The following is a 26134-nucleotide window of genomic DNA, read 5'->3' on the forward strand; positions in this document are numbered from 1 at the left end:
GTCCCTCTCTGGCTTGCTTGTAGGCCCCCTTTAGGTACTGGAAGGATGCTATTAAGGTCTCCCTGAAGCCTTCTCTTCTCCATGTTGAACAACCCCAACTCTCTCAGCTGGTTGTCCTAGGAGAGATGTTCCATCCCTATGATCACCTTTGTGGCCCTCCTCTGGACTTGCTCTAGTTGATCCATGTCCTTCTTATGTTCAGGGTCCAAGATCTGAAAGTAGTACTCCAGGTAGGGTCTCACCAGAATGGAGTAGAGGGGGATAATCACCTCCTTCAACTTACTGGCTAAACTTCTTTTGATGCAGCCTAGGATACAATTGGCTTTCTGGGCTGGAAGCAAACATTGATGGCTCACGTCAAGCTCCTTATCCATTAACACCTCCATGTCCTTCTCCTCAGGGCTGCTCTCAATCCATTTTCCATCTAGCAAGTATTTGTGCTTGGGATTGCCCCAGCCCAGGTGCGGGACCTTGCACGTGGTTTTGTTGAACTTCATGAGGTTCGCAGAGATCCACCTCTCAAACCTGTCAAGGTCCCTCTGGATGGCATCTCTTCACTCCAGCATGTTGATCACAGCACACAGCTTGATGTTGTTGGCAAACTTGCTGAGGGTAGACTCAATCCCACTGTCTATGTCACTGAAAAAGATGGTAAAAAACAATGCCGGTCCCAATACTGACCCCTGAAGAACACCACTTGTCATTAATCTCCACTTGGACATTGAGCTGTTGACCACAAGTCTGAGAGTGACCATCCAGCCAATTCCTTATCCACAGACTGGTTCACCCATTAAATCCACATCTCTCCAGTTTAGGGACCAGGATGTCAAATGCTTTACACAAGTCCAGGTAGGTGATGTCAGTTGCTCTTCCCTCATTCACCACCTCTGTAATCCTGTCCTCGAAGGCCACCAAATGCATCAGGCACGATTAGCTGATGATGTTGATAGTCTCCTTTAGCAGAGAACGCCAAACATAACAAGCAAAGCAGAAACTTTGTTTACACAAATCATCCTGAAATGTCTAGTACCACCTAAATGGCTTCTGACAGAAGCATAATTGGCATTAGTCATTCACTGTCAAGTGTCCAATTCAAAGGAAGACATTTAAAAATTTGCCAACAATTTCAAGGGTAATTGTGGTGATTTGACCTTGGCTGAATGTCAGGTGCCCACCAAAGCCACTTTCTCACTTCTCTCCTCAGTTGGACAGAGGAGAGAAAATACAATGAAAGGTTCGTAAGTTGAGATAAGGACAGGGAGAGATTGTTCACCGATTGCCATCACAGGCAAAAAAGACTCAACTTGGGGATATTAATTGCATTTATTACCAATCAAATCAGAGAAAGATAATGAGAAGTAAAAACAAATCTTAAAAACATTTTCCCCCCACTCCTCCCTCCTTCCAAGGCTTAACTTTATTCCTAATTCTCTACCTCCTTCCCCCCAGTGGTTCAGGGAGAGAGGGATTGCGGGTGAGGGTCAGTTCATCACATGTTGTTTCTGCTGTTTCCCCCTCAGGGAGAGGAGTCCTTCCCCTTCTTCACTGTGGGGTCCCTCCCACAGAAGCCAGTCCTCCACAAACTTCTCCAACATGAGTCCCTCCCACAGGTTTCAGTTTTTCATTAACTGCTCCAGCATGGGTCCCTTCCATGGGGTGCAGTCCTTCAGGAACAGGCTGCTCCAGCACAGGCTTCCCACAGGTTCACAGCCTTCTTTCAGGCAGTGGGTCTCCTCCATGGGCTGCAGGGGGACAGTCTGACATCACTATGGTCTTCACCATAGGATGCAGAGGAATCTCAGATCTGGCACCTGGAGCACATCCTCCCCCTCCTTCTGCATTGACCTTGGTGTCTGCGGAGTTGTTCCTCTCCCATATTCTCTCTTCTCTGGCCACAATTACTTCTGTGCAATAACTTTTTTTTCCCTTCTTAAATATATTACTCCAGATGCATTGCTACCATTGCTGATCGGCTCAACATTGGCCAGTGGTGGGTCTGTCTTGGAGCTGCCTGGCATTGGCTCTGCCAGACATAAGGTGAAGCTTCCAGCAGCATCTCACAGAAGCCACCCCTGTAGCTCCCTGCTACCAAAACCTTGCCATGCAAACCCAGTACAGCAATACGTTCAGATAAATATTTCAAGTGAAAAATTAGTGTGTCAAGTATTTTGGGGTCAAGCTTGGTTTAGTCTCAAGCAATAATGTGACTTCAAAGATGTTAACAGTAATTAGAAAACAATAATGGATAGTTATCAGATTCTATATACCATGAATGTCATTGAATGGATTTAAGTTCATGTCCTTTACCTCATCCTGACTGTGGAATAACAAGTGCTACTGTTTCAACTTGCACATTCCATTAAATTCCATGTTTTAGACATCATTCAAAATAAACAGTGTTGATATAATTTGCCATGAATATAAAAACAGAAGTTAATACTGAAGATCGGAAAGGGAAAAACCCAAAAAACAAACACACAAAGTGATTTGTTTTATGCTTCTTTATAATAAGCAGCAGAGTCAAACTTGGATAGATCTGAGGAAGAAGAAAATATATATGGCTCAATCTTTCATGACTAAAAACCTAAATATTTTCAATAATAAAAAGTCAAGAACAAAAGACTTAAGCATTTAATTGCCAGTTGGCCTTTGCTTTTTGAGCCTGGATTAATTCTACCTAATGTATCCTTAAAATACTGTTAAATTCAATAGCAAAACTAGGAGCCATGTTTCTGAATGCTTCTACCTTACAGAGAAAGAAAAAGGGTAAGACAACACAGAAATAAAATAAACATTCTTTGAGGGTGTGGATTGTAGAGAAAGTACACATATTTCAACTGGGGCAGGTAGGAGGAAAGAAAAGGAAGAGGGATGTGAGAAAGCTACTAGCAATGTTTTTAATTGTCATATCAGATGGTACTCTCCATTCAGTCTATCAAAATTAAATGGACTCTTCAAAACAAACCATATCTGCTTATTTCTCAGAATATCCCGTCTTTATGGCAGGCAGCAAAAGCTGAACATTTAAAAATTATATTTCAGTATCTGCTGTAGAAACACCATGCAATCACATGGGAATTAATCTTGATTTGATGTCTTTCAGAATTACTTTGAATGACCTGAAAATTTCAGAGATGTGTTTATTTACACCTAATATATCCTGCCCAAAGTCAATTCTAAGAGTTTGGGAAACTGGACCAGGAGAAGAGTGGTCAAATGAATTCCTGACTCTCCCAAAATATTTCATTGCATCTTAAAGTAGTTGAATCTGGAAGTGGAATCTCTTCATAATTGCCAAGGACAGTACTGGTAACAGCTAGGAAGGACTGTAAAGGACAATGCATTACATTTGTATGTAGCCATGATATTTTATGCAAAATCCTCGGCTAGGATTTTTCCTGTCCTGAGGAGCTGAGTGCCTCAGGAAAGAAATGTAAACAATAACTATCTGCTGCTGTGGAATGCAACAGGTGCATCTTCCATTGGTCCATGTGGATTGTTTTCAATTAGTGACCAATCACAGCCACCTGTGCCAAGGCTGTGAGCAGTCACAAGATTTTGTTATGCATTCTATTCTATTCTATTCTATTCTATTCTATTCTATTCTATTCTATTCTATTCTATTCTATTCTTGTTCTTTGTAGCCTTCTGATCTTTCTTCTCTCTCTGTTCTTTTAGTATAGTTTTAATGTAGTATTTTAATATAATATATAACATAATAAATCAGCCTTCTGAGAAAATAGGAGTCAAGCCTCATGTCTCCACACATGGGGAGTCCTCAACATTTCTACAGCATAAAACAAGTGATCACTAGGCTCAAAAAGTTGAAATAGAAATGTAAACACAAGGTGTCATGGTTTAGGAATGCTATTCCCCAGTTTAGTGTTCCCACCGAAAACACCCCAGACCATGTGCCACTGGCTTACTTCCCTCCCCCCACCCCCCCATGGTGGGATGGAGAAGAGAACGGGAGGCACAAAATGGTAAAGATTATGGCTTGAGATAAGAACAATTTACTGTAAACTGCAATGAAATAAGAAAAACGAACAGCAAAGACAATACCAATAACCAGGACACCAGGGTAATCACAATTTACCTCACAGACAATTCAACTGGATTATGCTAATAAAAAAAAATCAGGATTCACCTATATTGAGGAGAAACATGCTCTACTTAGAAGCACGAATACAAGGCTAAGCACTAAGGAGCTGACTGATCTACTGAAACTATATTCTGGGAGTCTGCTGTATATTTTAACAAAATTACTGAGACTGTAGACATGCTCTACTGTTGTGAAAAAATAAGAAACAAGTTTGGCTTTCCTTTGATCCTCCATTTTGGGTGTTATCCTTTATTTCTCAAGATGGAACTATTAATTATGTTTTCCAGTAGAGGTAAGCTTCAGAAACCTGGATACTTCAGTCAAATATATTTTTGTCCTCTTTTAAACCTACTTTAGAGCAAATAAAGGCCTTTTGTTTTGGTAAGATCTGATTAGTGAGTGATGCTTCTGACCGAGTAGCAAATGAGAACATATGCAATATGGATTTCATTTTACAATAAATGTGAGGTAGAGAGATAGAAATAGAAAAGAGTAAAGGGTGGAGAGAGAGAGAGAGAGAGAAATCAAGCAGAAGACAGTCACCACCCATGAATACAGTGGCATCCCATTGGTCCTTCTTCAACCCGGGCTTCTCAGTGGTGGGGGTCCTGGAATCATTCTTCTGAGGGTACCACCTTTATACAGTCCAAGTTCCAAGTATCAGAGTGGTCACAGATGCTGTTCCCATAACTTGGGGTGATATGTGTATGAGCAGTTGCTCCCTTTTCCATAGTGGGAATTATTGTCCGGATGCATTAACCAGGATGTGCTAACCAGATCTTGCCTCACCAGGCCTGGAATTAGTGCCTTCCTGTTGCAAATTCCTCCCTTTTGTGCTTAAGTCAAGTTCCCACTGTGGTGGCTTATCTTATGGCAAGTTCCTTCTGTGGCCTTGTGTTGTGGTTTAGGAATGGTGCTCCCCAATTCAGTGCCCCCACCAACTCTCCAAACCACACACTGTTCTCTCTTGCTCCCCTGTTTTCACCTCCTCCTCCCCACAGTGGATGGCTGGAGAGGAGAGCTGGAGGCACAAAAGGCAAAGATCACAGGTTGAGATAAGAACAATTTACTGGAAACAGCAATAAGATAAGAAAATGAACAGTAACAACAACAATATTAATAACAGAGTGTACAAGAAAAGAAATTATTCACATGGAAAAACTCCACGATAACAGACAATACCAGAAGGCTCCCTCTGCCATATTTTCTCTTCCGGAAGGAGCCCCTTCTCCCCATAAAAGAGCCCTTTCCCCTGCTCCCAGCAATGACATGAGGTGATATAGAATAACCTCCATAGAATAACCTCCATACCGCAGTCATGCCCCCTACTGGCTACTGAAAAAAATTAACTCTGTCCTGGCTGGAACCAGGACACCTTGACAGTGTTTGAGACAGGCAACTGTGCTCCTTGCACCTTTGTAGGCAGACAGGCAGGACAGAGGAAAACTAGCTTTTTCAAAGAAGCCACCACTTCTAAGTCTTTACTACTGATTTGGATTTCTAATTCCAGCTTCTTGTCACTTATCCTAGTTGTGCTTTTGATAGCTTTTTTCCTGCCAGTTGTTTAAAAAAAATTATTTTAATAAAATACAACAAACTCGCTATAATTTTAATTTATATCACATTGCAAGGTCTTTCAGTAAGAAAAGAGCAAGAGAGTCCCTGCCTCCTTCTGTCTCACAGGAATCAGCATTTCAGCAGCATTAGAGCCACTCTGCATGAGTTTCAAGCTCCTGAGCGGGGGTTGAGTCTGCAACTGCTAGGAAGTTTCTTCCAGTGTTTCAGCAGCATCGGAGCCTTTTGGACAAAAATAGGTTTTTCCAGGTTTTCTTTTTCTCTGCTCCTGTTGTTGTTTGGGGGTGGGAGTTCTGGAACTGCAGAGGCTTGGTTGCTGTTTTGTTTTCCTTTGTTCTCTCTCTTGGCTGCACGGTCTGGAGAAGAGGGCTTCTCTGCCATCTTGTCTTTGTTCTCTGGGCCACATGGGCTGCCATGATGGCTACCATCTTGGGAAATGGGAGCTTCTCCACCATCTTGTCTTTGTCCTCTGGGCCACTAGGCTGTCCAGGTGGTAGCCATATTGTTTTCTTTTTTCTCGGGGAGAGGGCCATGTAACTCAGAACCTTTGTATCTAGTGATTATTGTTGTTTTCTTGTTTATTGCCATTTTTCTTTTAGTAAACTGTTATTTTTTCACTTATCTCTTCATATTTGTCTCTTCTTCTTGTTGAAAGGGGAGTGGTAAAAACTAAGGGGAGATAACATTTCAAAGTCTGCACTCCATAAAATTGTCTTAAATTAAGACAGGTTGGTTTTGAAGTCTCCTAAAAATGACTACCTGGTACACTTTACTAATCTACACCTGAAATTAGGAAACATCCAGCAAATCATTCCATCACCACCTATGTTTGTCTCTCTTGCAACATGAGAAAGAGAGAAGGCCTTGACACTGTATAAGCACCGTTCAGCAGTAACATCAGTGTTATCAACACTTTTCAGCAGAAATCCAAAACATAGCACCAGGCCAGTTACTGCAAAGAAATTTAACTCAATCCCAGCCAAAACCAGTACAACTGCATAAATGTAATTCTGTACAGCTTAAATTTATGTATGTCCTGTCAATCCCATAATTCCAATAATTCTTATCTTAAAAAAAACTCCAACAACCATCAACTCTCCCAATCAAAACCAAACAGTAACAGTTTCATAAAACCATGAGTATGTAAGAAAAATCTGTAAGGACACTTTTTTACCCACTAAAAAACAACAACACTCAAATTCAGTAACACCTCACCTGCATCAGCTCTGGACCGCTGACCTGGTGATTTTCCAAATGGGGTCTTCATTCATCTGTGTTTAAGTGAGCAGCAGAGCTGCTAGACTAGGGTCAAAATCGAGTTCTTCCCAACTCCCCAGATATCCTCTTATTTCGTAATACAACAGCTACTTATTAATATACCGTCCAATCATCAATTCGTTCTTCCTCAAATATAGGAGAAGCACTTTCAGTTATATCATTCTGAAAAACAAATCAGAAAACAGTCTGATTTGAGACTTGGTTAAAATAAACAATGAAGTGAAACAAAATATTTTTTCTTTCATGTTCAATGAGAACTCTCTTCATATTCTGTTATACTGGATGCATTCCATATTATGAACTAATTTTTAGAACTCCCATACTACATTTGAAAATTATAATGAAAACACCAGTAGAGAGAACATGAAAGCATAGGATTCTCACCCTCCACAAGTCACAAAGCAGCTATTCCTGTTTCAAAAAATTTATTGCATTTCAGGGACAAAATCCTATATTTCCTCTGAAAGTTTCTATAATAGTTTTTAGCTTAGTCTGTACCACATTTATGCTTACACAGATGGTTACTGTGAGAGATGCAAGGCATGGTAGCTAAACATTCTTGTCTGCATTACAGCATCCATCTGTCAATAGACTTGAACAAAAAAAAAAAAGCCAAGGGGGATTTTTCCACCTTCTGTGGAAAAAAAAAACCCCACAAACAATGTGTGGCATGGTGCGGCAGTTTGCATGAAAGGTTTCCATGAGGAAGGGTGTGCAGGGAGAGCACTGAGGCTCTGCAGCAGGAGTAGTTAGCTGAGTTGATGGCCATAGCCCTCGCCAAAGAAGCACAGATATGGTTTCGACTTAGACAGAATCTGTTTCCTCTGTGCGCACCAGAAAGGATGTGGCAACCCAGATGGAGTCTTCACAAAAAAATACAGCCATCCAGGTCTTAGTCTGTAAGGAGTGCCAGAGGCTGGCACTGCTCTCAGAGGGTGTCCTAGGGTCACGTTATGATGCTTGTATCCCCAATCGGCTGTTCTGTTTATGCTGGATATTATATTCTGTGCCTTCAAGACTGGCTCTGAGAGCGAAGGCAGGGAGAAGAAGAAGCACAGAGTTTTGTTATCAGCCTGCTCTCACTCCTCCACTGTGGTATCTGGGCACGGATGGGGCAGAACACAGCGCTCCATTGTTTTTTAGTTAGTTTAGCTAGCTGAGGCAGAGAAGTTCCCTGGACTGTTTTTCTTTCCCTTTTTATTTTGGAACCATTCGAACCTGCTCCGGACTGGAACCCGGGGAAACACCGAGAGCTTGCACTTTGTAGCCTACCGGGGCCTACTCTGGGCAGCAGCCTTTCCCAGTGCCGGAGGGACTGATAACAGAGTGACCACCCACAGGAGAGACTTTCTGAATTTGTCATCTCTTCAGAGCAGTGAATGAGTTTTGTCATCTGGTATTGTTCATTTTTTGTGCTGGGAAGTGCTTTGCCTGTTAAATAAACAGGTTTTTTCTACTTGTCTTAGAGGAAATTCTTCCCGAACTGGTTGGGGGGAGGAGCCGTGTGGGTTTGCTTTCTTGGGGCCCCCTTTTGGAGGTTTTCTCCCAAATTTGCCCTAAACCAGGACACAGGGCAACAGAGAAAACAGCTGTGTGAGGTGCAATCAGGTCAACAATCTGCTCAGCCCAGTGTCAGAGCTGAGAGAAGTAGAAAGGCTAAGAAGCATCAGGGACTCTGAGGAGATTGACCACTGGAGCGGGACTCTACCATGCCTTAGACAAATGACCCACCATCTACTTCACAAGAAGCAATAGATATCCTACCCTCTCCCCACCAGGAAGAAGGAGGTGACTGTAGAGATGGAGGGGTGTAGAAATGGGTTTCTACTCAGGGTGGCAGGCAAATCCCCTCCTGACCTACTTCACCTTCCCAGATGCACTTATACAACAGGTTTGAATCCTGGAATCTGAGGACCAGGGAAATGAGAATGTGGATGAAAGTCCATCCAGGCTGGAGGGGTTGCCGACGGCAAGGCAGCCTACCCAGTGCATCATGACCTCCTCAGTTAAGAAAAAAAGAAGGGTTATGTAGTAAAGAAGTAGCAGTCATTGGTGACTCTCTTTTGAAAGGAACAAAGGGCCCAATATGCCAACTGGACCCAACCCACAGGGAAGTATGCTGCCTTCCTGGGGCCTGGGTAAGGGACATCACCAAGATACTTCCCAGTCTGGTATGTCCCACTATTACCTGCTACTGCTTTTTCAGATGGGCAGTGACAAAGTACCAGCAAGAAAGCTGCAGACAACCAAGAGGGACCTCAGGGCCTTGGGACAACTGGTCGAAGGATCTGGAGCACAAGTTGTGTTCTCTTCTGTCCTGCCAGTTCCCTACAGGGAATGATGGGGCAATAAACAGAAAAATCATGCAGATGAACACCTGGCTTTGAGACTGGTGTTACCATGAGAATTTTGGGGGTTTTGATCATGGGTCAGTTTACGTGACACTGAGCCTGCTGGCAACAGATGGGGTCATTCAATTCAAAGGGTGAAAAAAGGTATTTTAGCTCAGGAGTTAGCAGGGCTCATTGAGACAGCTTTAAACTACATTTGAAGGGGGATGTGGACAAAACCAGGCTCAACAGAGATAAGTCTGGGGGTACCATGCAAATGTTTGAGGAACAGTGTGCTACCAAGGTCCTTCAGTCTGCCATATCAGTGGAGGTAGGGGATGGAGATCCATGCAAATGTAAGAATGAAAGTGTTAATGATGTGTTAGAAATCCCAGAAGTACCTGAGAATGGTCACATGAATAAGAGCTTCTGCCCGAAAAAAGGCAGTAGGGTTATTAGCCTAACTAAAGTGCATTTACACCAATGCACACAGCATGGGCAACAAACAGGAGGAAGTGGAAACTATTGCACATCAGGAAAACTATGACAGTTGCCATCACAGAAACATGGTGGGATGATTTGCATGACTGGACTGATGCAATGGATGGCTATAAATTCTTCAGAAGGGATAGGCAAGGAAGGAGAGGCAGTGGGGTAGCCCTGTATGTTAGGGAGTGTTTTGATTCTTTGGAGCTTGATAATGTGTTATGACCTTGTTCTTGTTAATAGACCCCTTGAGGAGGATTAGAGGGACACTGAATGACTGGTGTATATATATGAGTTTTCCACCTGAGCCTTATCAAGAGGGAGGACATTGACATGATAAAAAGCATTATCCCACCACACACGATCTGCTTCTTATGGGCCTTTTCCCTTATCTGGCTTAAAACCCAGCTTGTTGACATTAGTTACAGGTTATCCAGTACACAATTGCAGGACTCAACAAGTTTATCTAAACAAAGGTCAGTTTGTAGTGGTCATCCTCCGGTGGCAAATGTGCACCCCCTCTGCACCTGGGCTGTTTCTTGCAGAGCAGAGGCTTTGCCACCACATACCCAAAGACTTTCCTCCTTGCCTTCGGTTGGGGGCTACAAACCTGCTCTCAGCAAAGCACTCTGCTACTTTTGCAAATGGCTGATTGAGTAATTAACCGTTGTAGCAGGCACAGGGCCTGCAAGGCCTCCCTGGCAGTCAGCAGCCTAAGATAGGAAATGCCTAGTCATGATGACTGGACCTTAGAAGCCCCTCTTCTGCCTTCGGACCCTAGTTATCACTGTAAGACTATAGGTCACTTTCCTTTTGACCCTTACTATTGGACAATTTCTAAAACTCCTGTACCCTATATAAAGAGCTACTTTTGCCCAGTTTGTCAGAAGACGCTGTCCCTGAGAACCTTCACAGATCAATAAAGCACATCCCTGTGGAACCTTACACAGTGCTTCTCCTTTCTCTCCCTGAGTCTGCCAAAGGCACTTCGCAAGCTAGAGCTGAAATCACCTAATGAGCTGATAATCATTAAAGAGCTGAAATCACTAATAGCTGAGCTTGATAAGGCTGCCTTCAGCTGGGAGCTGCCTGGGAACTCGGACAGGCTGTGCTGAACAGGACTGTGCTATCCGTACCCTGGGCAGCCAGCCGGGGACACCCCGAAACCCGGCCGAGGCGAGCCCTATAAACTGTTATCATTTCAGTCTCTCACATGATGGTAGTTATAGAGTTGAGTGTTTATCAGTAAGTGTACTGGGGTTTTATGGCCAGGTTTTGGTACCTCCTGGCAGGGACCTGCAGTCCCATGGAAAGAGGAGCCCATGCCAGTGCAGGTTTCCCAGTAGGACTTGTGACCCTGTGGGGGATCCACACTGAAGAAGCTGTGCCTGAATGACTGCATCCCGTGGAAGAGTGACACACATTGCAGCAATTTGGGGAGGACTATTGCTCGTGGGATGGACTCACACTGGAGAAGTTCATGGAGAACTGTTTCCTGTGGGAGAGACCCCACATTGGAGCAAGAGGACTCCTCTCCCTGAGCAGCAGCAGAAACAACTTGTGATGAACAGAGTATAATCCTCATTCCCTGTCTCCCTGCGCTGATTGGGGGGAGGAGGTAGAGCTTGGGAAGCAGGGAGGGATGTGGGGAAGGTGTTTTTAAGATCTTATTTTACTTCTCATTGTCCTACTCTGATTTTATGAGTAATAAATTAAATTAATACCACAAATTTGAGTCTGTTTTGCCCATGACAGTATTTGGTGAGTGATCTCCCCCAGACATTATCTCAACCCATGAATCCTTTTGTTATATTTTGTGTCTCCTGTCCGGTTACAGAGGGGAGTGATAGAGCAGCTTTGGTGGGTGTCTGGCATCCAGCCAGGATCAACCCACTACAGTAAGAACCAGGGAGAAGGCTAACAAGACAGATGTCCTGGTGGGAGTGTTATAGATCACCCAAGTAGGATGAAGAGGCAGATGAAATATTCTGTAAGCAGCTGGGGGAAATGTTGTGATTGCTGGACCTTATTCTCATGGGGAACTTCAACCTACCAGATGTCTTCTGGAAATACAACAGAGCAGAGAGGAAACAGACCAGGAGGTTCCTGGAGTGAATGGAAGAGAACTTCCTGACACAGCCGGTGAATGAGACAAACAGGGAAGGTGCCCTGCTGGACGTGCTGTTTGTAAATAGAGAAGGACTGCTCAGAGTGAAAGTCAGAGACCATCTTGGGCAAAGAAATCAAGAAATTAGTTTTCAATTATGAGAAAAATAAGGAGAGAGGTCAGCATAACTGCCACCTTAGACTTCTGGAGGGCAGACTTTGGCCTGTTTAGGAGGCTGGTTGAGAGAATCACTTGGGAGGCAGTCCTTAAGGGCAAAACAGTCCAGGAAGGCTGGATGTGCTTTGAGAAGGAAATCTTAAAGGAGCAGGAGCAGGCTGTCCCCATGCTGAAAGATGAGCCAGCACAGAAGACAACTGGCATGGCAGAACAGAGAGCTTTGGCTCTGGCCACTGCTGTAAAAGACAACAAAAAGTGTTTCTACAAATACATCAGCGACAAAAGCAGGGACAAGAAGAATCTCCATCCTTTTTTGGATGAGGGGGGAAACATAATAACAAAGGATGAGGAAAAGGCCAAGGTACTGAATGTCTTCTTTGCCTCAATCTTTAGTACGACCAGTTGTCCTCAGGGTACCCAGTCTCCTGAGCTGGAAGACAGAGACGGGGAGTAGAATAAAGCCCCCATAATCCAGGAGGGAATGGTCAGTGACCTGCAGTGCCACTTATACCTCCACAAGTCAATGGGGATAGATGGGATTCACCCAAGGGTACTGAGGGAGCTGGCTGAAGTGCTTACCAAGACACTTTCAAACATTTACCAGCAGCCCAGGTCAACCAGGGGGGTCCCGGGTTGTAGAAGCCACAAGGCCTGCAAGGCCTCCTTGGTGGTCAGTTGCCTAAGATAAGAAATGCCTAGTCATGATGACTGGACCAAAGAAGCCCCTCTTCCACCTTCGGACCCTTGTTATCTCTCTGTAAGACGATGGGTCATATTTGCCTCAACCCTTACTATTGGACTGTTTCCTAAAAGTCCTATGCCCTATATAAACACCCACCTCTGCCCAGTTCTGCAGAAGAGCTGTCACTGTCACCCTTCACAGAAGCTGCCAATAAAGACACCTCTGTGGAACATCATACGGCACTTCTCTCTGTCCCTGCGTCTGCCGAGGCCCTTAGCAAGCAAAGAGCTGAAATCACTAAAGAGCTGAATTCACCAAAGAGCTGATCTCATATAAGAGCTGAGCTGCTTGCTAAGATTGACTGCAGCTGGGAGCCTGCCTGAAGGACCCGGACAGGTTGTGCTTAGCTGGACTTCGCTATCTGGACACCTACGGCAGCTGGGGTTGGAGAAACCCCGAAAACCCCCGCTGTAATAAAACCGGGTGACTGGAAATTAGCAAATGTGACACCTATCTATAAGAAATGTGACACTTATCTATAAGATGGGTCAAAAGGGGGATCTGGGGAACAACAGGCCTGTTAGCCTGACCTCAGTGCCGGGGAAGGGCATGGAGCAGATCATCTTGAGTACCATCATGTGATACATACAGGACAACCAGGGGATCAGGCCCAGCCAGCATGGGTTTATGAAAGGCAGGACCTGCTTGACAAACCTGATCTCCTTCTATGACAAAGTCACCTGCTTAGTAGATGGCAGAAAAGCTGTAGATATTGTTCACCTAGACTTCACTAAAGCCTTTGCCACCATTTCCCACAGCATTTTCCTGGAGAAATTGGCTTCCCATGGGTTGGACAGGTGAACTCTTTGCTGGGTAAAAAACTGGCTGGATGGCCAGGCCCAGAGAGTGGTGGTGAATGGAGTTACAACCGGCTGGCAGTCAGTCATGAGTGGTGTTCCCCAGGGCTCAGTATTGGGGACAGTTCTGTTTAACATGTTCACTGAGGATGTGGGTGAGGGGATCAAGTGCACCCTAAGCAAGTTCATAGATGACACAAAGTTGGGCAAGAGTGTTGATTTGCTGGCTTTTGCTCATTCACTTGACAATGATTTTTTAAGCAATCTCAAACACTCTTGTTCATAATAATTGGCTAGATTGATGAGCTGAGGCTGACCATATGGAGTTCAATAAGTTGAAGTGCGGAGTCTTGCACTTGGGTCATGGCAACCCTATGCAGTGCTACAAGCTTGGGGAAGGGTGTCTGGAAAGACGCCCAGCAGAAAAGGATTGTGGAAGTGTTGGTTGACAGCTGGCTGAACATGACCCAGCAGTGTGCCAAGGTGGCCATGAAGGCCAATGACATCCTGACTTGTATGGAAAATAGAGAGGCCAGCAGGACTATGGAAGTGATTGTTCCCTTGTAGTTGGCACTGGTGGGGCCACACCCCAACTACTGTGTTCATTTCTAGGCCCCTCACTTCAAAAAGGTCATTGAGGTGCTGAAGCATGTCCAGAGAAGGGCAACAAAGCTGGTGAAGTGTCTGGAGCACGTCTTGGTCTTGAGGGGAGGCCATAAGAGGAACAGCTGAGATCACTTGGTCTGTACAGCCTGGAGAAGAGGAGACTGAGGGGAGACCTTATTGCATTCTACAACTTCCTCATGAGGGGAAGAGGAGGAGCAGACACTGATCTCTTCTCTCTGGTGACCAGTGACAAGATGCAGGGGAATGGCCTCAAGTTGTGTCAGGGGGGGTTTAGGTCAGATATTAGAAAAAGGTTCTTCACCCAGAGGGTGGTTGAACACTGGAAAAGGGTTCCCAGGGAAGTGGTCACAGTACCAAGCCAGCCAGATTTCAAGAAGCTTTTGGACAATACTCTCGGGCACATGGTTTGACTCTTGGGGATGGTCCTGTACAGGGCCAGGTATTGGACTCGATGAGCCTTGTGGTTCCCTTCCAAGTCAGCATATTCTGTGATTCTGTTGTTTAGCCTGGAGAAAAGAAAGTTCAGGGGAAACTTTATTGCTCTCTACAACTACCTGAAAGGTAGTGGTATGAGGTGGGTGTTGGTCTCTTCTCCCAGGTAACAAGTGACAAGACAAGAGGAAATAGCCTCAAGCTGCACCAGGGGAAGTTTAGATTAGATATGAGAAAAAAAATCTTTTCACTGAAAGGGATGTCAAGCATTACAATAGGCTGCCCAGGGAAGTGTTCGAGTTACCATCCCTGAAAGTGTTCAAAAAAACATGTGGATATGGCACTTGAGGACATGGTTTAGTGGAGAACATGGTGCTAGTGCTAGGTTGAAGGTGGGACTTGTGGTCTTAGAGGTCTTTTCCAACCTTAATGATTCTATGATTCTAAAGAAAAAAAACCAAATACAGAGTTATTACATTTGACACTGCGATCCTGGACAAATGGTCTAAATTATAAGAATATAACACTATATCCAGTTCAAGGACCCAGAGTTTGGACATATTTCACTAGGACTTGCATCTTCAAAAGCTTTGTATTACTGGGAGAGAGATCAGTTTTGAAGTTAACTCTATGCACCCTACAATGAAGGGTAATCTTTGTCTCAAACATTCATATATACATGTATACATGTTATCTTAAAATAAATAAAATCCACATATGAAAACAACCATAAAATGTGAGATTTCCCAAAGGTTTAACATCTTGAGAACACTAGTGCCATATCACTGAAATTGACTACCAAAGTTCAGCTGTTTGGAAATTAAGCACTGAAGGGGGTAATTTTTTCCCATGTATCAAGAACTACTTTTTTCATATCTAGAACTGAACCTCTATTTCTTGGAATTATGCAATGAAGGAACTTTTTCATGCACTTATAAATCCTACTGTAATCAAAGGATTATTCCAGATATTCTAGTAGCCTACAAATTATGGCCATGACACCTAATCTCCATCTGACTGGCTTAATATTTTGTTTACCTTAAGAATACAGCAGAAATTCCATACCAAACATGAATGTGGGATTTTGTCCTTAAAGAGTGGCAGCCGCCATAAGTAGCATATGGCATCAAATTCCAAGGGATGACTATGAACAGCACTGCATTTACAAGTATCAAAGACTTCAGTCAGTGGGTCACTAGTGAAAACACAGAGAATAAACAGTAAACTATTGTTTTGGGTTTTGGGAAGGGGGGTACTGCAGGGGTGGTTTTTGTGAGAAGATACCAGAAGCTGCTCATATGTCTGACAGAAGGGGAAAAATTGCTGCACAGCAGAAGCTGAAAGAGAGGAGTGAGAATATGAGAAATAGCCCTGCAGAGACCAAAGTCAGTGAAGAAGGAGGGGGAGGAGGTCTTCTGGGTGCTAGAGCAGATGTATCCTCCATGCATACACAACTGTTTACAGCAAAAGAGAAAGAACTATACCAGTAATCCAGATGGGCATTTTACCTTATGAATCTAAAAGGTGAAACACATTTTATAATCACCAAGAACTTTATCTAGTACAGCTGAAAGCAAGTAAAAATATTAGTAACAAATATGACACATAAGCTTTTATATACATTAAACAATTGAGAATTTCAAGGTATACAGAATGAATAGAATCACCAATATTCATAGAAAACACAAGTTTTCCAGTTTTATATTTAAAGCTAGTAAATTAGACTGTCAGTTATAGACAGCTAGAAAGGAAATCCATTCCTATTCCAAGTACACAATGATTTTTGAATAAGAAAGGGAGGAAGATAGATACCATTTCCCTTCTATGGGGAGGCAACCATATAATATCCTTCTTTCAGATCTGCTTACCACTTATTGCTTAGTTGAAACAAGTTGAAACAGCATATATGTAAGCATATGGCTACTAACTACACATTACTCTCTTCCCTGTTCTCTGCAGCTGAAGTTTTCAGATGAGAATTTGTTCCTTTAGTATTTTCTCATTTCCTATAGTACTTTTCTTCAAGTTTGAGACACGTCTTTTTTCCTCTACATAGAGGGCAACTTGCAACAACAAGAACTACTGGTATTAAAAATGCTTCAGGTATTGTCAATACCCTTCTAGAAGCAGAATGTTCCAGCTGCAAAGAATACACTGAACATCTGGACAGATTTTCCAGAAACTAAACATCTGCCTCTCATGCTGTTGTTTTTTATAGGACCTAAGCATTTAAAAACTATTCTCTGATTTCTTTACAAGCATAGCTATTTCTAGAAGACCTTTAGAAGGAACACAAGCAGCTAGCATCACTAACAATGCATTGCTTTTTTCTTTTTGGAAAAATGAAAAATTATTGTAATTCAGCTTTGGGCATGAGAGTTTGTCGTGGTTTGGCCCGGAAATGTGTTTTTGGAAAGGTCTAAGTCGGGCCAATCAGGGGCCAAATTCAAAATTGGCATTTAAGGTGGCCACTAAGGGTTTGGATACGCCTCTGAGAACACACACGGGGGTTAAAAGCAGGAGATTCCCAGAGAACTTCCTCTTTGGGAATCCGGCGTTGGCGAGTAAGGTCCGACCTCTCCCCTGCCCAGCTGCGTCTGGGTGGGGGAGGGGGAGGCCATGACAGGGAGGAGGCCGGGAGCCCCACAAGTGCAGAGGTGGAGGAGAACATGCAGGGATTGATGAGACTTGAGATGTCTGGGCAGCCCCCCCGGAGAGAGGGACAGAGATTGTGCTGGCAACTCAGCCGGCCAGAAGCGGGGGATGCGTCGAGAGAAGGTGCCCGGCAGATGTGGGAGTCCTTGGGCAGGCAGAGTTGAAGATTTTAACCCCTTTGTAGACTAATAGAAACCTTACAAATACTGAATCCTCCTGAATCAGGATGAGGTGAGAGAGAGATGAGAGATGGGCAAGCGTGAGGAAGGCTGGAAGAGAGAAGAATCCTGAGTGGAAGAGATGATGGAGTGGCCTTGGGCTGGACTCTTTCTTGTATAGCCATGGACAGACCCGTGTTTTTTCCCTGTGACCCAGAGACTGTATTTAGGGGGAGGCAACACCCGGGAGTCAAGAGTGAAGCAGCGGCGTGAACAGAGACGGCTGAAGGGGGTGTGGGATGCCCTCTGTCTCCACGGAGAGGAAGATCTCTGTTCATGAGGCCCCTCGGCCCCAGGGGGTGAAATTTGGGGGGGACTGGTGTCCCAAGAGTTGAGAGACTGCTGCTTCTGGAAGTGGGTGGAGCATCTTTAAACGGGGAGCCCTAAAAGCAGTCCTGGCCCGTGTCCAGTGGTGAGAGCACTGGACATGGGGGGGGGAGAAGTCACGAGGGCTGATGTTCTCTGGGTGGGGCCATGGATGACGCGGAAGCACAGGAGGTTTCAATTGTGCTTCCGGGGGAGGCCCATGAGGCAAGGGGGGACTCCTCTCTCCCTGATGGATTTGAGGGTTGATAATTTGAGGGGTGGTGAATCTGTGGAGAAAAGGGAGGGGGAGGAGGAAGGTATTTGGAAGGTTTTCATTCTTAGTTTAGTATGTGTTCCTTTCTAGATTTGTAATAAATAAAGTGTTATGTTTTTTTTTCCCTCCATCCCCGAATGAGAGCCTGCTTTGTTCTGTTCCCGGGTCACATCTCACAGCCACCATTTTGAAAATATACCCTTCATGGGGGCCCTGGCATTGTGCCAGGGTCAAACCATGACAGAGTTGCACCTCCTAAAGTAGTCAGACATAAGGATTAATCTTGCCTGTCCTCTAAAATAAGTTAACTTTTCCTCCTATTATTGTCAAAGTTGAAAAGGGCTCTGGATCATCTGTTTTAATACCTTGTGGATTCATATCCAAGAAATAAAACTCCTAGTTTATATCACATGTAAGATCTGTCCATCTAATGAACTTGAATCAAGTTCCATAACCAATGCAAATACTGTCTGAGTTCTCCTACTAATCCAGTATAATTTTTAAGGAGGAAAAGATAACACTGGGATTTAATGCAATGTTGTTTCTGTGAGAAGTATTACAGGGATGGGGTTTTTTCTGTATTTATAAAGTTATGGTCCAACTCAGTACATGTCTCTCCTGCAGTGACATAAAAAAAGGTGAACAAGATTTGGTAGAAAATAAACCTCTCCTTTCTATTAACTTAATTTCCCAGGACATCAGCAATTAAGTTACAACTTCACTGACAAGTTGGTGAATTTTATTTCTTCCATTGGGAACCTTAACACTTAATTCTGCTACAATGTAGATAGTCCAATCCCCTAACGAAGTATGCTAATCATAGCCCTCAGAAGAAGCAAGAAGAATTTATCACACTGTTCAATTCTCTTAATACATTTTAAGAAAAATGTTATTCTAGCTTCTTTTGGAGAATAACAGGAGATGATACTCAGCAGTAAACAACATTATCCATACAATCCCAAATCATTATTTTAAATGGTTATGCAAAACTATGCTTTAACTAAACTCTCAAGCATATTTGAGTTTTTTGCAGAATTTTATTTTACTAACATTTCTGGGGAAAAAGTTACCAACTCAAACAAAAAAGAAAGCAACAGCTTGCATAAAAAGTCCATATTGTCAGTCTACATGCTTTCCAATTATTCCTGAACTATTCTGTATGCTGAAGGCTTCAGAGAAAGATGCAAAGTGCATTCCCCCTCTTTGTAATACGTATAGTGAAATAGCATCATAAATAAGTATGCCTGGAAGAGTCCTCAAAATTAACATCTACTTTAAATGGTTTTCTTGACAGAAGGATAAGCTCATTATAGTTGTCACATTGTGTTTTCTGTTTTATTATATTTCTGTACTTTCCAATTATTTTTGAAAAAGTATGCAGCCCAAAATGCTTTCAAATTTTGTAAGCATGCTTATATTTTATCTTTCAAATCACTAATGGGATTTTAATGAAAACTAATCCAAGGACATGCAAAATATGGATTATCAGAACTCCCTAGTAGACCATGCAAGAAGTTCAGCTGTAGATTAGTCTTCTAGGTATAAGAAACTAATCTTTCTAATGAAAACTACCTCTCAGTGTGTACCCATAATTTGCTTGGTTTTTATATTACAGCTTCCATAAATGTTAAAGTAAGCAATGCTTCTGATATGAATAAGGGTAGCTGACCAAAGAAACAAAGCAAATTTATTCCTTTTTAGATCAACCCAAGAGATGCATTGCTATTTCTTTTATATATAGCATAAGATAATGAAAAAAAGTTTTCCTTCCTGCTAATATTGTGAGAAATTGACTCACAGCATCTTCCTATTTATTCATCACCGACTGTCCTGGCTTGTAAAATAAGCATGTATTCTATTTTGCCATCTGTTGGGGGTTAGGCAGTTTTTTCTTATCTCTTTCAGGAACAATGACACTGCCCGGAAGACAATGTCCTGCTAATGGGCTATATAATGTCCTGGCTTGTAAAATAAGCATGTATTCTTTTTTTGCCATCTGTTGGGGGTTAGGCAGTTTTTCTTATCTCTTTCAAGAACAATGACACTGCCAGGAAGACAATGTCCTGCTGATGGGCTATTGAATTACTCACTGTGGCTGGTAAGATTAGTTACATCATCCCATTGAGAGATGCTCCACCCAGAGGGAGGAGCCAAGCATCCCTGCCACCATAAAACAAGCACTTCTGAGACCACAGACAGCCTTCTTCGCTGGATTTCCGAGAGGAATCAGGAACTGAGGCCCAGCTGCTCCTTCGCCGCATTTTCGGAAGGGATCTACACCCTTCTGCAGATCGCCGCTCCAGGAGGAGCAGCCACCATTTGGCTGGACTGCTATCAGCACCCTGACTTCTCAGGGTGCCAGGTTTTTCTCACTCTGCCAGTGGTTGTTTTGCTTGTGTTAAATTACATTGTTATTTAGTTTTTTTTTTTCTTCCAGTAAAGAACTGTTATTCCCGTTTCCCATATCTTTGCCTGAGAGCCTTTTTTTTTAATTCTGAAGTTGTGATAATTCGGAGGGAGGGGGTTTACCTTCTCCATTTCACAGGAGGCTTTTGCCTTCCTTCACAGGCTCCTGTCTTTTCAACCCAAGACAGATTTTGGCGCCCAACGTGTGGCTCAAGGGCATTGAGAAAAAAAAAAGGGGATTAACAGTTCTTAGGTAGCTTAATTTGTAAGTACCACCATGTGGTCCAGTTTTCCCTGGTTTGGGTGGCATGTGGTCGCAAGTGTATACTTCCCATTTACAGGCCCTTATCTAAATATGGGTCCTATAACTAAGGCCACTGTGTCTGTTATCAAGTTTGTCCTCTGGGTGAAGGATTCATGGATCTTTAATTTCCTCTGGATGGCAGGTACATGGATTCAGAGCTATCACACACTAACTGCATGTTTTTGGGGTTACTTTAATAATGGTACCTACTGTGAGGAAATGACACGGGGGGAAACTTTCTCCCAACCTTTTAACCATCTTTTTGGGTCTGCACCACCAGTTTTCGAAGGGTTAAGATCCACTTTAAGTGCTAATGATATCATACAATGGGTGGTGTTGCTGATATGCCTGTTATGTTTAGCACTCAGAGATAAGAGAAGATTAACCTGGATAACTACCCTGACACCTACACCAGAGACTAGGGGTGCTCCTGCAGAGCCTGACACTACCCCAGAGACTGGAGATGCTGCTGCTCCAGAGCCTGACCCTGCCCCACAGCCTGCCTCAGAAACGAACCACCCAGATTGGGTGAGGGTGCTGGTTAAGGAGATGCAGGAGATGCAAGAGATGCTGAAGGGGTGCATTTCACCAGCTGGTGAGAAGCCTGCCTTTTGCCTTGAAGAGGGACAGTCTAATAGTACAGCTGTGGAACCCACAAATGTTACAACTGTCCAGGTTCCAACTGAACCACAAAGGCAGTCACAGCCAGCAGCAGTTGCCCCGGTAGAAACAAGGAGGTCTAAGATGAAAGCAGAGCACCCAGATAGAGATAGGAATGGAGGAACCTCACAACCCACAGGGGAGCCAGAAGTTGCGATCATCACCGAGTCCCTGACGTACGAAAGTCTCCGTAATCTGCACGAAGACATTGTGCGACGAGGGCGTGAGGCTTATACTACCTGGCTACTCTGGGTCTGGGACCTTATGGGTACAGGCGTGCAGCTGGACGGTGGTGAGGCAAGGAACTTGGGACCCTTAACCCAGGACTCAGGTATGAATCAGATTTTTGTAAGGGAGCCAGGATCCCTTTCTCTCTGGGAGCGGCTTTTAATGAGTGTCAGAGAGAGGTTTGTCCACAGGGAGAGAATGCAGGAGCACCACCATAGAATGCGTTGGAAGACCCTGGAGGAAGGGATCCAACAGTTAAGGGAAGTGGCAGTATTAGAGGTACTCTTTGGGAGGGATGCACAACATAATAATGACCCCGACAAGGTCAGGTGCACAGGGCAAATGCTGTGGAGTCTGGCAAATCTGGGGCCATCTCAGTACACCACTTTCATTGCAACAATTGATGCTGACACTAACCGAGAGACAGTGGGCTCTGTTGCCAACAAACTTAGGAATTATGAGAGTATGATTAATGGCCCAATGCAGGCTCATATCTCAGCTGTGATTAAGGAGTTCAAAGAAGAGATGAGGGAGGAAATGAGGAAGGTTAATGCAGCACCCGTACGAGTCACAGGCCCCAAAGTCAGAGCCCAACATTCCCCAGCTAGAGAGAGAGGGTACACCCCAAGGGCTAATCTGTGGTTCTTCCTGCGTGACCACGGGGAAGACATGGGGAGGTGGGATGGGAAACCCACTTCTGTCCTGGCAGCACGGGTCCGTCAACTCAAGGAGGGAAACTCTAACCGGGGGAGTTCCACCAAGGTGAAGGTAACCTCAACCTCCCATGACCAAGCTTTTGGGTACGATCTGTCAGATCCCCTTGAAGGGACCTCTAGTATGTATACCCAGGAGAGGAATAATAACCAGTGTTAGAGGGGCCCTGCCTCTAGCCAGGGAGAGGCACGGGAAAACCGGATCTTCTGGACGGTGTGGATCCGATGGCCTGGCACATCAGAGCCACAAAAATACGATGCCCTAGTTGATACTGGTGCGCAGTGTACCCTGATACCATCGGGACATGTGGGGGCAGAGCCTGTTTCTATTGCTGGTGTGACAGGGGGATCACAGCAATTGACCCTGGTGGAAGCCGAGGTGAGCCTGACTGGGAAGGAGTGGCAGAAACATCCTATAGTGACTGGCCCAGAGGCCCCGTGTATTCTGGGCATAGACTTCCTCCGGAACGGCTATTACAAAGACCCAAAGGGACTCAGGTGGGCTTTTGGCATTGCTGTTGTAGAGGCAGGGGACATTAAGCAATTGAACACCTTGCCTGGACTGTCAGAAAACCCGTCTGCAGTAGGACTCCTGAGGGTGGAAGAGCAACTCGTGCCAATTGCGACCTCGACAGTGCACCGCCGGCAGTATCGGACGGATCGAGATGCCGTGATCCCCATCCACAGAATGATTCGTGAGCTGGAGAGCCAAGGGGTGGTCAGCAAAACCCACTCACCCTTCAACAGCCCCATTTGGCCTGTGCGCAAATCTGACGGAGAATGGAGATTGACTGTGGACTATCGTGCCTTGAATGAAGTGACTCCACCGCTGAGCGCCGCTGTACCGGATATGCTGGAACTCCAGTACGAGCTGGAGTCCAAGGCAGTGAAGTGGTATGCCACTATTGATATTGCTAATGCGTTTTTCTCCATTCCTCTGGCAGCAGAATGCAGGCCTCAGTTTGCTTTCACCTGGAGGGGCGTGCAGTACACCTGGAACCGACTGCCCCAGGGGTGGAAACACAGTCCCACTATCTGCCATGGACTGATCCAGACTGCACTAGAAAAGGGTGAGGCTCCAGAACACCTGCAGTACATCGATGACATCATTGTGTGGGGGAACACAGCGGCAGAAGTGTTTGAGAAAGGTAAGAGGATCATCCAGATACTGCTAGAATCTGGCTTCGCCATCAAGAAGAGCAAAGTCAAGGGACCTGCCCGAGAAATCCAGTTCCTGGGAGTGAAATGGCAAGACGGACGGCGCCAGATTCCCACTGAGGTCATCAACAAGATCACCGCTATGTCCCCACCAACCAGCAAGAAGGAAACACAAGCTTTCCTAGGTGCCATAGGTTTTTGGAGGATGCACATTCCCGAGTATAGCCAGATTGTGAGCCCTCTTTACCTGGTTACCCGCAAAAAGAACGATTTCCACTGGGGCCCTGAGCAGCAACAAGCCTTCACCCAGATCAAGCAGGAGATCGCTCATGCTGTAGCCCTTGGCCCAGTCAGAACGGGACCAGAAGTCAAAAATGTGCTCTACTCTGCAGCCAGGAACAATGGTTTGTCCTGGAGCCCTCGGCAGAAGGTGCCTGGTGAGACTCGAGGTTGACCATTGGGATTCTGGAGCCGAAGTTTCAAAGGGTCCGAAGCCAACTACACCCCAACAGAGAAGGAAATCTTGGCTGCCTATGAAGGAGTTCAAGCCGCCTCGGAGGTGATTGGCACGGAAGCACAACTCCTCCTGGCACCCCGACTACCAGTGCTGGGGTGGATGTTCAAAGGAAAGGTTCCTACTACCCACCACGCCACCGACGCCACATGGAGCAAATGGATTGCCCTCATCACCCAGCGCGCCCGTATTGGAAACCTGAATCGCCCTGGGATTTTAGAGATAATTACGAACTGGCCAGAAGGTGAAAACTTTAGTCTCACTGACGATGAGGAGCAGGTACAAGCGACAAGAGCTGAAGAAGCTCCACCCTATAACCAACTACCAGCAGAGGAAACACGTTACGCTCTTTTCACTGACGGTTCTTGTCGCATCGTAGGGATGAACCGGAAGTGGAAAGCAGCCGTATGGAGCCCCACATGACAGGTTGCACAAGCTACCGAAGGAGAAGGTGGATCGAGCCAACTTGCTGAACTCAAGGCCGTTCAGCTGGCCCTGGACATTGCTGAAAGGGAGAGGTGGCCAAAGCTCTACCTTTATACTGATTCATGGATGGTAGCCAATGCTCTATGGGGCTGGCTGGGAAGGTGGAGAAAAGCCAACTGGCAACGTAAAGGAAAACCAATCTGGGCTGCTGATATATGGAAAGACATTGCCTCTCGGGTGGAGAAACTAACGGTGAAAGTCCGTCATGTAAATGCCCATGTCCCCAAAAGTCGGGCTAATGAGGAACACCGAAACAACGAGCAGGTAGATCAGGCAGCGAGAATAGAAGTGTCAAAGATAGACTTAGATTGGCACCATAAGGGGGAGTTGTTCCTGGCTCGATGGGCTCACGATGCCTCGGGTCATCAGGGCAGAGATGCCACCTACAAGTGGGCACGAGACCGAGGGGTGGATCTAACCATGGACAGTATTTCTCAGGTTATCCACGACTGTGAGACGTGTGCTGCCATCAAACAGGCCAAGCGGGTGAAGCCCCTGTGGTATGGGGGGCAGTGGTCCAAGTACAAGTATGGGGAGGCCTGGCAGATTGACTACATCACACTGCCCCAGACACGCCAAGGCAAGCGCTACGTGCTGACCATGGTGGAAGCCACCACTGGATGGCTAGAGACCTACCCTGTACCTCATGCCACTGCCCGGAACACCATCTTAGGCCTGGAAAAGCAAGTCCTATGGAGACATGGCACACCTGAAAGGATTGAATCTGACAACGGCACCCATTTCAAGAACGGCCTTATCAACACCTGGGCCAGAGAACATGGTATCGAATGGATATATCATATCCCCTATCATGCTCCAGCTGCTGGCAAAGTTGAACGGTGCAACGGACTCTTTAAGACTACCCTGAAGGCACTTGGTGGGGGAACATTTAGAAACTGGGAAAATAACCTGGCAAAAGCAACCTGGATGGTCAACACCCGAGGGTCCATCAATCGAGCTGGCCCTGCCCAGTCTGAACCCTTGCACACAATAGATGAAGTCCCTGTGGTACATATGAAGGGTATTTTAGGGAAAGCTGTCTGGATTAATCCCACCTCAGGCAGAGACAAACCCATCCGTGGGATTGTTTTTGCTCAAGGACCTGGTTACACTTGGTGGGTAATGCAGAAAGATGGGGAAACCCGTTGTGTACCACAGGGAAACCTGGTCTTAAGTGAAAACTGAGTATAAGATTTCATTGTGACACAGATGGAAATAGAATAAGGGGTGGATAATGTCCTGGCTTGTAAAATAAGCATGTATTCTATTTTGCCATCTGTTGGGGGTTAGGCAGTTTTTTCTTATCTCTTTCAGGAACAATGACACTGCCCGGAAGACAATGTCCTGCTAATGGGCTATATAATGTCCTGGCTTGTAAAATAAGCATGTATTCTTTTTTTGCCATCTGTTGGGGGTTAGGCAGTTTTTCTTATCTCTTTCAAGAACAATGACACTGCCAGGAAGACAATGTCCTGCTGATGGGCTATTGAATTACTCACTGTGGCTGGTAAGATTAGTTACATCATCCCATTGAGAGATGCTCCACCCAGAGGGAGGAG

General features: G+C 44.9%; 1 protein-coding gene across 7 annotated transcripts in view; it reads right to left on the reverse strand.

Moving 5' to 3' along the window:
* The window catches only part of LOC135288975 (spindlin-Z-like), a 129484-nt gene that overhangs the window by 34181 nt on the left and 69169 nt on the right, over positions 1-26134 (reverse strand). For 5 of the 7 annotated variants that reach the window (XM_064402337.1, XM_064402338.1, XM_064402342.1 and 2 more), the window contains exon 2: positions 6893-7117. The exons of 1 other annotated variant lie outside the window; for it this stretch is intronic. Coding sequence is in view for 1 of the 6 variants with exons in the window: in XM_064402342.1 (XP_064258412.1) it covers positions 6893-6944 (52 nt within the window). In the remaining 5 variants the exon portion in view is untranslated. Of the gene's footprint in view, positions 1-6892; positions 7118-9143; positions 9284-26134 lie in introns of all 7 variants that reach the window. One more of the 7 variants, XM_064402339.1, reaches the window with a different exon arrangement.

This window comes from Passer domesticus, chromosome W (assembly GCF_036417665.1).
Source record: "Passer domesticus isolate bPasDom1 chromosome W, bPasDom1.hap1, whole genome shotgun sequence".
NCBI lineage: Eukaryota > Metazoa > Chordata > Aves > Passeriformes > Passeridae > Passer > Passer domesticus.